Source organism: Artemia franciscana, unplaced genomic scaffold (genome assembly GCF_032884065.1).
Source record: "Artemia franciscana unplaced genomic scaffold, ASM3288406v1 PGA_scaffold_30, whole genome shotgun sequence".
Lineage (NCBI taxonomy): Eukaryota > Metazoa > Arthropoda > Branchiopoda > Anostraca > Artemiidae > Artemia > Artemia franciscana.
This window is the reverse complement of record NW_027062662.1, coordinates 2067198-2081190: the sequence shown is the minus strand read 5'-3', so window position 1 is coordinate 2081190 and position 13993 is coordinate 2067198. Positions and strand designations below refer to the sequence as shown.

The window sequence follows — 13993 nt, the reverse complement described above, 5'->3', positions numbered from 1 at the left end:
ATCCGTATAAAGGGTGATAAAATACAACACTGTTTAACTCCTGATTTAATACAAAACCAACTGCTAACCTCATTTCCTACCTTAACCGCAGCAGTGTCATTCTCGCGCATAGCGCAACCTTTGCTAAAGCTCTTCAATCAACAGAATCGAACACTTGGTCATAATCTATAAAACTAAGGACCAAAGGTGTTTGACAACCCAGGCACTTCTCAGTTATTAACTTAAGAGTGAAAATTTGGTCATCACATCCTCTACCTTCTCTAAAACCGCACTGTTCTTCTCTTAAAACTTTGTTTACAGCATCTCTCAGTATAAAAAGCATCATATTACTAAGTAATTTGCTACATACAGAGACCAGACTAATGTCTTGATAATTACTAATTACTCTCAGAAAATGCCTTCTTTTTTTATTATTACGATTTCCTTTTTTTCTTTTGCCGCTCAATAGCACAGGTGTCAGTTTTTGTAGGTTCCAAGTCCTTTCTGTCTCCTTTAAGCTATCTACGACCAAGAAAATGTAAGAAAAGACACTTTACTCGGTAAACTAGGATATGTCTGTTTTTTGGAGATAATCCTTCCAAGTTCAAACACTAAAGAGAAAATTTCCAAAAATGTCCTTGTTTTACTGGCGAAAAACCATTTTTACATTCATTTTCTTTATCGACGACCCCAATAGTCCCATTAAACACATCTTTTTTTATATGCTATCGCATTATGAACCTTTAGCCTTTTTGCCCCCTCTTCCGCACTTTAAGGGTGAATTTGACACATTTTGCAAGGTGTAGCGATGCCGATTTCGGATATGTTAATAAGCGTGTTTTTCTATATCAAAGCATATAAAATGATTTTTGTTGCAATTTGTTCGAGGTCTAGCCCTTCTTTGTCGTATCTTTTGTTTACAATAAAATCTGTTTTGCAATTCATTTTACAGTTGAGTTGAAAATAAATAGCATCTTTCATTAACAAGTCAGCTTTGTATTTGAATAAAATTTTTTTTTAATTTGGCAGTTTTTTTTTTTTTTTTTTTAACTTCCATTTGCAAAGATCTCCACTTGCAAAGATAATTGGGACGGGAAGGGGGATATTCAAGACGGATATTTTAAACAGCCGGTCAAGGATTTTTGACATTGGAGATATCAATGGTAGACTGTATGTGGCTTCAAGCCTTTACAATCCAGAAATTACACTAAAATAACATTTCCAGTGCCATATGGCATTCCATGGTGGTCTTCTCATGATTAACTTATAAACAGTATGTAAATGTGAGCATTAGCTTTCAAATAACCTTTGAAACAGCTCCCTACGATGTTCCAGTGCAGTACTCGTGCTAGAGAAAACAAAAAAAATAAAAAAGGAGACTTAGCAGCGTTTCAAGCTCTTTTTTGAAAATGCCCACACATTTTTTCTGCCATAAAAATTTACTATTGAGATAAACTCAAATAGCATTTCTTCCTGATTTAGCATTCACAGTATATATATATTTTTTAGCATTAACGACGATTTTTTTTACGTGTTTTAAGTTTTTTGTTTCTATGGGTTGGGGTTTTCACTGTAGCCTACTAGGTCACATCAATTGCTGCAACCATGAAATTCAGGCCTTTTTGGGCATAAAAAGTGTTGTCTGTCTTAAATATTATGTTTGCCACTATTACACACACACACACACACATATATATATATATATATATATATATATATATATATATATATATATATATATATATATATATATATATATATATATATATATATATATATATATATATATATATACTAGCTGTTGCACCCCCCCCCCCCGCGCGTAAGTCGTTACGCGCCATATTAGTTACGCGCCATCCATTGGCACGTAACTAATATGGCGCGTAACTAATATGGCGCGTAACGACTTACGCGCGCGGGGGGGGGGGGTGCAACAGCTAGTATATATATATATATATATATATATATATATATATATATATATATATACTAGCTGTTGCACAAACCCCCCCCGCGCGCGTAAGTCGTTACGCGCCATATTAGTTACGCGCCATATTAGTTACGCGCCATCCAATGTAGTTGTGTCCCTGTGTCCCACCTGTGAATATAGATATATATATATATATATATATATATATATATATATATATATATATATATATATATATATATATATATATATATATATATGTTTTAACTACGTAAAACTTGCGAATATACAACATTCTTCGCTGTCCCATTGTCTGTGCATATAAATAGATTGTCAGGTTTACCGACTCTTGAACATGCAACATATAATTGTCCATGGGAAAAACAATCCGTATTCAGATCTATACCTCATTATTCTAATGATTGCCCTTGAGCCCTGTTGATGGTGATTGCTAATCGAACATTCCTTGTGTCCCCGTCGTCATTTATATATCCCCCTGTGCCCCCCAGCGTCCCCGTTGTAGTTGTGTCCCTGTGTCCCGGTCGTCATTTATATTCCCTGTGTCCCGGTCGTCATTTGTGTCCCGGTGTCCCAGTCTGTAATTTCTCTTTGAGTGTCCCGGTCGTCATTTATATTCCCGGTGTCCCGGTCGTCATTTGTGTCCCGGTGTCCCGGTCTGTAATTTCTCTTCGAACATTCCCTGTGTCCCGGTCGTCATTTATATATCCCCCCTGTGCCCCCGGCGTCCCCGTTGTAGTTGTGTCCCTGTGTCCCGGTCGCCATTTATATTCCCTGTGTCCCGGTCGTTATTTGTGTCCCGGTGTCCCAGTCTGTAATTTCTCTTTGAGTGTTCCGGTCGTCATTTATATTCCCTGTGTCCCGGTCGTCATTTGTGTCCCGGTGTCCCGGTCTGTAATTTCATCAGTTGGCAAACATGACGTCAGTCGACAAACAACTTCATGACGACATATAGCTCAATCCTTATAATGACGTCAGTCGACAAACATGACGTCAGTCAACAGATAGACAAACAACTTATATATATATATATATATATATATATATATATATATATATATATATATATATATATATATATATATATATATATATATATATATTTACCGGGCCTCAGCACTTTTGGACCCCCCCCCCCTCAACATAAGTTCTGTATTTGACCCATAAGTTATGAATACCTCTAGAAGTGTAGGTATGTAGGATTTCATTTTGGAGTTGTTCCCAATTAGTGTGTACTACCTGAAAAAAAGTTTTAACTTGCCTTTATCACCTTTATTTTACCACCCTTTTTCCCAGTGTAAAATGCCCTTAACATGTGAAGCTAAGATCGATTTTGAACGCTAACTTCTCTATTCCTATAAGAAGTATCTGCCTTAAGACGTTTGGTTCAAGTAATACACCTAGATTAATACTCCTCCCAATACGCTTTGAACGTTGTGAAGATTTTCTGATGACGTAAAATATCTTCTTCTCTTTCATATTAGGCTTTGGGCTTTTTGAGTACACACCATTTACTTTTCTCTTTTCTTGGTGTTAATAAGGAGTAAGTATGACGGCACGAGAGCCTTAAAGTCCAAACTGGTGGTGCTGATCGTTTCGTGGCCCTTCATCCAGGAAGTACAATGGGGGGCTGGGGGCCAGCTAGCCTGTGGTTTTGCACACCCTTCCTGCTTACCTTCCCTAGATTTCTCCAGGTACCCATTTAGAGCTGGGTCGACTCTGGCTAAACTTACAGAGTCACGCCACTGACTTCCGTCCCAAAGAATTCTTCACCCAGCACGACAACCACTTAGCCAGGATGGCTATATCACGACGTTGTTGGAGGTTCATTTTGGAGAGTAAGAGGTTCCTATTCACACCTTAGCTTGGTGGATGGGGTGTATTCTTTGTCTCTAGACACTTAAGTGCATAACTGACTATTTCAATTCCAGCAGTTTTGGGCTTGTTTGGCACCTGTAAGGCTTCTCAGTAAAAATGAATTGCAGAAATTAAGCTGAGCTTCTTTTTACTGTTGAGAGTGAATTGTGCTCTCGAAGAGGTCATTATCTGCAGTTTTATTTGCGCAATTATGTAGTCAGCATAAGGGGGAGAAGGGTGTGAATACCGCAAAATTATGATTTAGCATAAAAACTGAAAATGTAGGCCCTAGAGTGTATGCCATAATCATCTTGCAAATAGCGTTCGCTGTTCTCTGCAGTATTTCTTCGCTAATTTATGTCAAAGGTTTGTTATAGTTTATTTGCAACAAAAGCATTATTCAGTTAATTAATTTCTAATTCTAGGGCTGAACTTATGTTTGAAAACTGGACAGAATATTTTAATTACTGGATCGAGCTCTTCTGGAAAAAGTAGTGTTCTAAGGGTTCTAAGAGGACTCTGGAAGCCAAAAGAAGGGACAATATTTACGTCCTTGCCAATCAAAAATGGAATATTTTATTTGCCACAGAAGGCCTACTTCACTAATGGCTCCTTCAGAGAACAGGTAACTAACTCTTCATTCGAGTAAGCCTAGCGTTTTGAGTAAGAAACAGGACTGCTATAGGACTGCATTGTTATACAAAAGCAGACGAAGTTGTTCAAATATTTAATTTAAAGACTTAAAGTAACCTCCTCTTAACTCAGTCCAATATTTATATCGGTAACAAGTTTTGGAAAAATAAAATCCTACCTTAGACCTTAGTTCCTCTTGGGCTGTCAGAGGCACCTAGATCCAGAAAGAATCACCAATCTGCCCTAATAGGTGCTGCTACCCTGACGTTTTCCTTATGGTTTTGAATAGTCGTGTGGATGTGTTTCAGGTCCTGCTAAAAATATGTGACGAATCATTATTTTTTGTCTTCCGGCTCTCCGAGTTTCATCTAACTGCAACGCCATTCTGTTTTGGGGAATTTTGAACCATACATTTGTTATACTGTTAGCAGAGTCTGCAGTAACTGAAGTTCACTGCTGATAGGATACATCCTTCATTATCAACTATTAAAATTGTTAATTAGAAACAAATTAAATCTTTTCAGAAATGGTAAATTGGATGAAGCTGATAAACTAGGAAAAACACTTAAAAAGGAAATGCACAAGTCTGCTCGATTCTACTACAAAAACAAGGTCGAAGAAATGTTTACATACACAAAAAACAAACAAAAACAAAACGGTATTCCAAGGCAAGAAAGTTGTGTGGCAAGAGTCTATACCAGTTTGATTTCAGCATACTTGAATCTCCTGAAGTTACTTCCAACAGGTTCCTTGCTTTGACTGTACAGAGCCCTCCGGCATTGTCTTGCCAGTTACCAACAGATGACCTTTCCCCTTCTTTTCCTCTATCTCTCCGTCTGAGATCGAGAGAATAATGAGGAAACTAGGATAAACAAATGTTTACCCTTTGGATATCCCTCTTCTTATTATTAGTGCTGCGAGTGACTTCCTTTCAAAGCCCTTATCTACCCTTTTTATTGAAACTTGTTAACCACAGTACATTATTTGAGAAACTTGTCAGAGAATTCAATGTTGATCCTTTCCTGGTGAAATCGGCTGCCTCCTTCATATCAAGTTTGATCACAGGTAGACAAATATCAGAATTATTATCCCAGTCCCTCCCTTCCGCAATGGAGTACCCCAAGGTAGATCTTTTCTTCTTTTCTGTTTTGCTTAATAGTCTTGCTAAAGAATTTCGTGACAGATGGAAATTTGTGGGTAACGATCGTTCAAACTTGCTGTTCAAGCAACTTTATGAATATCCTCAATGGAACCGCAGATGATGCTTGGGACCTAACATTAGAGTAAACCCCTCTAAATGTATGATAATGCCAATATGTTTCCTTAAAACTTGGTCCCATTTTCTTAACCTTATCCCCCAGAAATTTCTGTGTCCTCCTTTATATTACTTTGCATCACAATTTCTTCTAATTTTAAGCTAGGAAATCCACATTAAGCATATCATTCATAGAGCTAATGCATCCGTTTCTCTCCTTAAACTCGTAAATAAATTTAGCATCCCCCCTTCCCATTCTTTAAGGATTTATGCTTCCTTTGTCTGCCCGCACCTTGAATGTGCTTGTCCAATTTGGTACCTTGGTATCTCTCGTGAAGAGTTAGAAAAAATTGAATCTATCCAAAAAAGAGCCTTGCAAATAATTTTCAAAGCAGCTAAGGTTCAAAACTCTCTCCTTAAAAAAAAAAAAAAAAAAAAAAAAAAAAAAAAAAAAAAAAAAAAAAAAAAAAAAAAAAAAAAAAAAAAAAAAAAAAAAAAAAAGTTGGAAACACTTGAGCACATTAGAGTTACTTTGTGCCTCTATTTTGCAAAAAATTCAATAGCAAACCTTTGCACAAAAACCACTCCCTACCCAGATTCCACCCGGCTTGGACTGTTTCTGAACCTGTTCCCATATTGTCCCCTATTCGCTGCATTATCTCTAGATATGAAGAAACCTTTGTCCCCTTTATTACAGATAAAGTAAACAAAATATACTGTTAGTTTTCCTTTTTATTATTTGCCACTGGTGCAACCCAAGTTTTATGCTCATTAGCTTTATGCGAACGAACCAAGTTTTATGTTCTTTTTTAGCTTTATCAGTTTTTATCCTTTTAACTTGCTTTGGCATTTTAAAGTTTGTTAATTTTGTCTGAGGAATGACTTGTCATTCTGATATTGGGGTTTGGTATTGTTTTCTAATTTTGTAGTTTTATTGCTTTTTTATGATTTTCTTTTTGTATTGTTTTTACAGCTCCGAAATTCGACCTTTCGGGTTTTGTGATAGAAATTTTTTGAAACTAATATCTTATCTCTTATATTCCTTTTAAGCTAATAGCTGATTTACGGCAGAGTCGTCCACAGTGCTGCCCCACCCTCTGAGGCCCAGTGAGCCTCAAGGCCCGCCCCTCCCCCTGAGATTCTAAATTTCATGAAGATCCGGACACTTCTTATTCAAGTCATCAAATATTAACTTTACTTCAATGAGACTCAGTTGTCTCATTTATTCAACTATTCCTCATGATGTTGAAATACATTAAATGGATAAATACCCAATTGAGTGGTCTTGGAAGAACGATAAATCATGTCCAGAAAAGGGGTTAGATACCTACTCCGTTGGTAGGATCCAAAGTTCTTCCAGCTATTTGCCAGCAAGTATGACAGTACGTACAGTTTTTATGATATTCAAACCCGAACTATTCGGGTTATAACTACTAAGTCGTGCATAAGACCTACGACCTTGGTTTTGGATCAACACAGTTTCTTAAGTTAAATTGGCTGTTTCTCGATGGAAACAAAAATGAATGGTTTAAACCCTGGAACTAATACAAATCGCGTGTCTGAAAATATCTCTTGAGATGGTCCAGTCAATTTTTAAAATAAATTTTGAGAATTAGTTCTATTCATTAAAAATATTTATTATTAAATAGAATTAAATCCCACATGAACATTTTGCCATAGTTGTGGGGTCGAAAATGTCAAAAAAGCTTAAAATACCAAACACAAAATCTAAAACATCATTTGAAGTGTGGACTCATCTTATGTCTATTCACACCTAAAAACCTTGATTTTCTACTTTTTTGTCGTTTTCGAAATGTGAAATTTTTAGGACACTGAATTTTTAGAAAATTATGTATGTTTAGGACACAACAATTTCGTCAGCGTGACCACTTTAAAGTGTTAGAATGAGCAAGTGACACTATATTATAATAATATTTTCATAATTTGATTAAGAAGTGCCCTGAAATTTGAAAAAATACCATTGTAGGGGGCCTTGGGTTTCTCCCCCCCCCCCAACCTTGCAGCATATGTGCCCGGCTGAGCTGTCGGAACTAACTTTTATTTGAAATTCGAATGCTTCTTTCCTAAGTAAGATGCTTCTAATGGGTGGATTACTTTGTATTTGTGCCTTTATAAAAGTTCGTGGAAAATAATAGTTTGTTCGTAAAGTTCTTACTAATTCGAGCCTGGTTTTTAGCTATAATACACTAATTTTACTAAAGACACTCAGGATTACCAGTGATGCGACCAAAGAGTATAGATAACTTCTAAGAGTGAGAACTGGCGTTAGTGTCGACAAAAAAAAACTTAACGCCATCTTGTGTTTGGTGATACTTGACATTATCTTCAGTGTAATAATAAGAATAATTAATTCAATTTGTGCATTTGGTAAAATTAGTGTAGTAATAAGTGTCTGATCTCAGTTTCTGACAGAAAAACGATTACAAAGCTTGAAAAATATCAAGTGTCGCCAAACGCTAGATGGGTTTGATTTTTTTTTGCCGACAAAGTTTCTAGTCTTAAAAGGTAGCCATGCTCTTTGGATGTGACGATACCAATACAATTAGTAATGATAAAAAAAAAATCACTGAACTACGTGTTAAATGTTTTTCTTTTATTGAATAACATCTCCCCGGACACTCTGTACTTCCAATATTTTAAAGAAGCTAATGTTGCATTAATTACATAATATAATCTTTTCAGATAGCTTATCCAGATAGAATTAGTGAACATGAAGCCTTTAAAGGTAATGACGACCAAATAGTTGAGTATATAAGAATGACAAAAATGGAACCAGTTTTAGAGAGGGCTGGCGGCTTGGATGGCGATGTTGATTGGAACTGGTAGGTTTCTGTTTATATTTAGTAGTTCATGGCTATAAAATAGGACTAGAACCTCTAATACCACGGCTGCCAGAACTTTTACTTTAGCTTAAGCTCATGGATTACATTTTGTGAAGCAACGCACTTAAGATAAGACAATGTCTTTATTCTAGAAAATAGCTATCACATGCTCAAGTGGGCGAATTCGCACTTCTGAATCGAAAAGCACATACAAAAAAGAAAAATCAAATATAATTCATAAAAAATTTATCGAAATGTCAAAAATGTTGTAAAAGTGTAAATAACAACTAAAAAGCGAAATAAACTTAAAAAAAAGGAGAATTTAGCCTAGTGACTAAAACGTTCAGAACACAATTTAGTAAAAAAAAAGGAAAGGAAAAAATTTGCAAAAAAATATTCAATAACTGTAAGGTGAAACAAAGGAGGTCGGGGGGGGGGGGGGGGGGCTCACGGGGGAAAACTTGAATGTTATGTTTAACATTTTTCATAAGCACCGGAATTGGACAACTCTAAGGGTAGACAGAACCATGGAGTGGGAGAATTTTGTGGACGTGGTGTGTCTCCTGAAGAAAACAAGGTGAATAATGGACATCAAATACATCTACGAAAAAGAAATGGTTTTCTAAACTAAACGTTTTTACGTTTAGTTTAAGTTTAAATATGTTTATATTAGTAAGAAAACGTTCAGGCCACAATTTAGTAAAAATGTAAAGAAAAAAATTAGCAAAAAAAAAATTAAACAACTGTAAGGTGAAGCAAAGGGGGTTGGCTGACGGGGGAAACTTGAATTAATGTTTAACATTTTTCATAAGCACCGGAATTGGACAACTCTAAGGGTAGTCAGGTGAATAACGGATATTGGATACATCTGCGAAAAAGAAAACCGGGTCCCTTTTTCTGAGATCTCATGATTTTCGCTCTAAGTTTTCCATATCAATTGCTTGGTTTATTTGTGGTTTGGTTAATTCGCAAACCAACATCCCATTCTGTACCTAGGAACAAACTCGTTCATATATACCTGCTACCCGTAGCCAATTGCTACCCTATTTATTTTTAGAAGAAATTAAACCTGTATTCCTTGTTTATTGGTATTAAGGCCTGTTATAATCGGTGTAATTAGAGTCGTAAGGATTCTACATTTATGCGTAAGGACTAACATCTATTATAAGCACTCAAATTGGACAGCTCTAAGGGTAGACAGAACCTTGGAATGGGAGAATTTTGTGGTGAGCCAGTCTGTGGCCAAAGTAATTTTTAATGGGGTATATTATAAAACTTTTTTTTACAAGACTTGTGAAGGTATTGAAATGTTCGATATGAAACGTTTCTTAAGATAAATAATATTGATCAATCCAGTATCAACACTTACGAATAAGTTAAGCTATTTGCCAGTTCTGTCACTTAGAGTGGGGGTAGTCAATTTGTTTCATAAATGACTCCTAAAAGGAGTCATTCGAGTCAAAAGGAGTTACTCCTGTCAAAGAAGTAAGAATATCAGTCAGGTGGGCTCCTCGATGGTGTTCGTGAGTTTCAAATTACATTGTTTTGCGAAAAATTAAGCAAAGAGAAAACGGGTTTTAATTTAGACAAAGCAGTGAACAAAAATAAAATATAAAGACAAAACTACACTTTAACTAAAAAAAAAAAAGTCCGAATATTTCAGCCCCACGTCCGGGAGCCTTTCTCAACGGGAAAAAAAATTACAAACGACAAAAAAGAAGGAAAAAAGGTTCTTTTAAAACATAAAAAAAACACGACAACTATACACACGAAAAAAAAAACAATAAATAAATAAGAACAACTCACATTATAAAAATTCGTAAATGAAAATGCAGTGTCTAAAAAATTGTTTACATTGTTTTGATTTATTTCATTTATTTAGAAGAAGCCAGGAGTATATCTAGCAATCGAATTGGAATCTTGCTCAAATATTATGTTTAACTTTTTGTTTAGGTATGACGTACTATCGCCTGGCGAGATGCAGCGCATAGCCTTTATTCGTCTTTTCTACCATCGCCCGCAACTCGCTTTCTTAGATGAAGCTACTAGTGCCATCTCTGTTGACATGGAAGAAATTTTATACAAAGAAGCTTTAAAACTAGGTATAACGTTGATAAGTGTTGGTCATCGAGATACTCTTAAACAATATCACGATTTTGTATTAAGAATTGAAGGAGACGGCAAATGGACATTTGGAAGTCTTTAATTACAATGTCGCTTATTCTATAATGATGTTATGAATGTCAGGGAGGTCTAAACGGCAAAAATTAAAATGCTATTTATACTATAAAGGGAATGATTGACGTCTGTGGCGCAGTGGGTTTGATACGGGACCCAGAGATTGAAGTTCGCTGTAGTAACACACAGAGGACCCCGAATTCGATCCCAGTGATCAGATTATACGATACCGTCTCCATATTAATCCAAGTAAGAAGAAGTTAATGACTGACGTTAAACTCTACGAGTAAAAGGACTTTCGCCATTATAAATTAGTTTCGTAAATATTCTTCAAAGAAGGTAATTACCAAATATCTTAGTTTTCTCATTGGATAATTCTCCTCATTGCTCGGTTTTCAATTGGCTTAAACCAGTAATATCAGAATCAAACCTATAGACTGACAGAATCAGAATTTCTAGTGTATTTTTGGAAAGAATTTGGGTATAGTCAGGTTCTACCATTGAGATAAAACAAGTAATAGTGACCAGATTTAAGCTATTTATTCCATTTTAAATATTTGCCGAGAGCTTCGCCAATAATTAATTAACACGGTTGAAATAAGTACTTTTTAGGAGGACAAATGAGGATATTTGTCACAGAGTGGGGTTATTTTTCTGGCAGGATAGGAAGGTTATAATACATCTAAACCCCACTGCGTTAAGGCGAATAAAACGTTGATGTATCTTAATGTTTTCATTGGCAAGTTTCCCTGGATGGAAACAGGACTCCTCGGGAGAACCTTAGGGTGATATTTTACTGCCTTTTCTTATACTAAACATACGAATTTGGTGATAGGGCCGAAAGATGTAGTCATGAAAATTTTCATAGTTTTTTTTTTGGGGGGGGGGGCGCAAAATTAGTTTGGCAAAGCGACCGTCTTAATGGCGAAAGTTTTTGTACTTCTTTCTGTCACTATGGGTGTTATGGTTCGATTTTAGACTACCTTGAAATGGTGATCATGGTCTGCACTTGACTGAATTGTTAAGGCTTTTCCTAGGTTAAAGCAACACTGAATTTTATTTATAAAAATGACCTTTAAAAAAGTCTTGTCAGCAAAACGGAAGGAGGCAAATATATTCAACTTCAAGCAAAAAAAATTCAGGATCTCCGATAAAAGAAAATTGTAAATTTATCTTGCTTCAATCAAAATTTAACAGTTCTACTCTCTCATAACTATACTAAGCATTACTGTCGTCCAAAAGATGTAATCCTAATATGCACCTTACTCTTCCTAGGAGTATAGCTCAAAGCTAATTTAACTTTTACTTTGTTGCAAGCTTTTTGACACTATCATTTAGCTGGTGGTCATCAGCTACTATGCATTTTATTTTCTTGTCTCCTGAAGAAAACAAGGTGAATAATGGGCATCAAATACATCTACGAAAAAGAAAATCGGGTCCCTTTCTCTGGGATCTCATGATTTTCCCTCTAAGTTTTCCATATCAATTGCTTGGTTTATTTGTGGTTTGGTTAATTCGCAAACCAACATCCCATTCTGTACCCAGGAACAAACTTGTACGTACATAGCTGCATGTAGCCAATAGCTACACTGTTTATTTCTGGAACCAAAGAATCCTGCATTCCTTATTTATTGGTATTAAGGCCTATTATAATCGGTGTAATAAGAGTCTTAAGGATCCTACACCTTGCGAATTTTATACACAGAGTAGATGGCACATTGTCCTAATTCATGTGTAGGATGTTAGAAGAGACCACAACACCCTCTCCCTTATTAATCTGCTTATTAGCGGATATAAGGATCTTTATTACTATTTACTAATTTAGACGCACTTCAGAGCTGTCAGTTAGCGCATATAACAAGCACTGCTTTGTAAGACAAGTTACAGACAATGACCTTACACAAACTTTCCGTTGGAACCTCGAAGACGATTTTGCAGCAGTCTAGGGTCAAACAAATCCCTGAACGATCGATAGCAGCGTTGGTGTTTGTTCTTTTCAACGCTAGTCTCAGTTCCACTCTTATCAGCCACAAATACTACTACTACTACTAACAACTCACCGCAGCATCAAGCCGCCTGAGACCAACATAGCTACGCACGCTTCTCCTCCATCCCAATGTATTTAAAGCCTCCCTCTACACCCTCCCGGGAAGTTCCAAATTCCTTTACGTCTTTCTTTATAACATCCTCCCACCCCAGAAGAGGACAACCTGCTTTCTGTTTAGCCCTAGACGGTTGGCCGAAAAGGGCAATCTTCGGCAATCTGTCATCCTTCATCCGCAGAACGTGCCCTAGCCATCTCAACCTTTCTTTCATTATAGCCCTAGAAAGCGGGATTGAACCACATTTTTCGTACAGTCTACTGTTTGAAATATGGTCAGCCAGCCGAGTACCCAGAACAATCCGCAGGCAATCTCTCTGGAAAACATCTAGTAAATCTTCATCCGCTTTTCGGAGCGCCCATGCTTCAGAGCTATATTTGACCACTGTCATCGCTGTATCTTCCAATATTCTAATCAGACTTATCTTCCTATTCTTCCACTTTTATTTAACTGGGAAAAAACACCCTGAGTCTTGGCTATTCTACTTTTAACATATTCACTGCTCCCACCGTCTTTACTAATAATACTACCAAGGTAAGTGAAGCTACCCACCTGATCAATCTTTTCTTTACCCAGCTTCACCTTTTCATCTTCACTTACTCCTAGCCTTAGTCTTCTTAAAATTAATTTTCAAACCTATTCTAGCACCTTGAACCCGCAAAACCTCTACAAGTTCATTCATATTGCTCACACTTTCATCTAGAATGCTTACATCATCAGCATAATCTAACTCCAGCAAACTTTTACCTCCCCATTTGCCTCCGTGGTCTCCCACTGCCTTTCCTGCGCTCCTTAAGACAAAGTCCATCAAAATGATCCATATAGCCAGAAATACGCTTGTAGGGAAATTTAGGCAAGGGCTGATTTTGTCTACTTGGACTTGTATGGACTCTAGGTTTTACTCACCAGGAGTATAGCTATCATTAAACAGCACATTAATAAGTAGCAATAGCATTCTTTTTTTTAGGGGGGGGGGGGGGAGGGCTGAAGAACATTGGTAAGTAAAGAGGTGTAGACAGCCAAAATCAATCCCTATGAGTAACAAACAGAGCACTTGTAAGAATTTTTTAGCCTATAACTAAAGTCTATAAATAGCCTCTAATCTGGATTTATTATCTCTTAATTAGAATAAAATCAGAAGAGGCACCGAACCTGAGCGTACTTTGATGAGGGAGGTATTTAATGCAGCAAAAAACAG

At 36.5% G+C, this 13993-nt stretch overlaps 1 protein-coding gene across 1 annotated transcript in view; it reads left to right on the top strand.

Annotated features, from left to right (window-relative positions):
• Positions 1–10744, top strand: part of LOC136041590 (lysosomal cobalamin transporter ABCD4-like) — an 87105-nt gene extending 76361 nt beyond the window's left edge. The window contains exons 10-12 of the mRNA XM_065726287.1: positions 4210–4409; positions 8376–8515; positions 10469–10744. Coding sequence (XP_065582359.1) covers positions 4210–4409; positions 8376–8515; positions 10469–10721 — 593 coding nt within the window. The 3' untranslated portion in view covers positions 10722–10744. The remainder of the gene's footprint in view (positions 1–4209; positions 4410–8375; positions 8516–10468) is intronic.
• The last annotated feature ends 3249 nt before the right edge of the window (positions 10745–13993 follow it).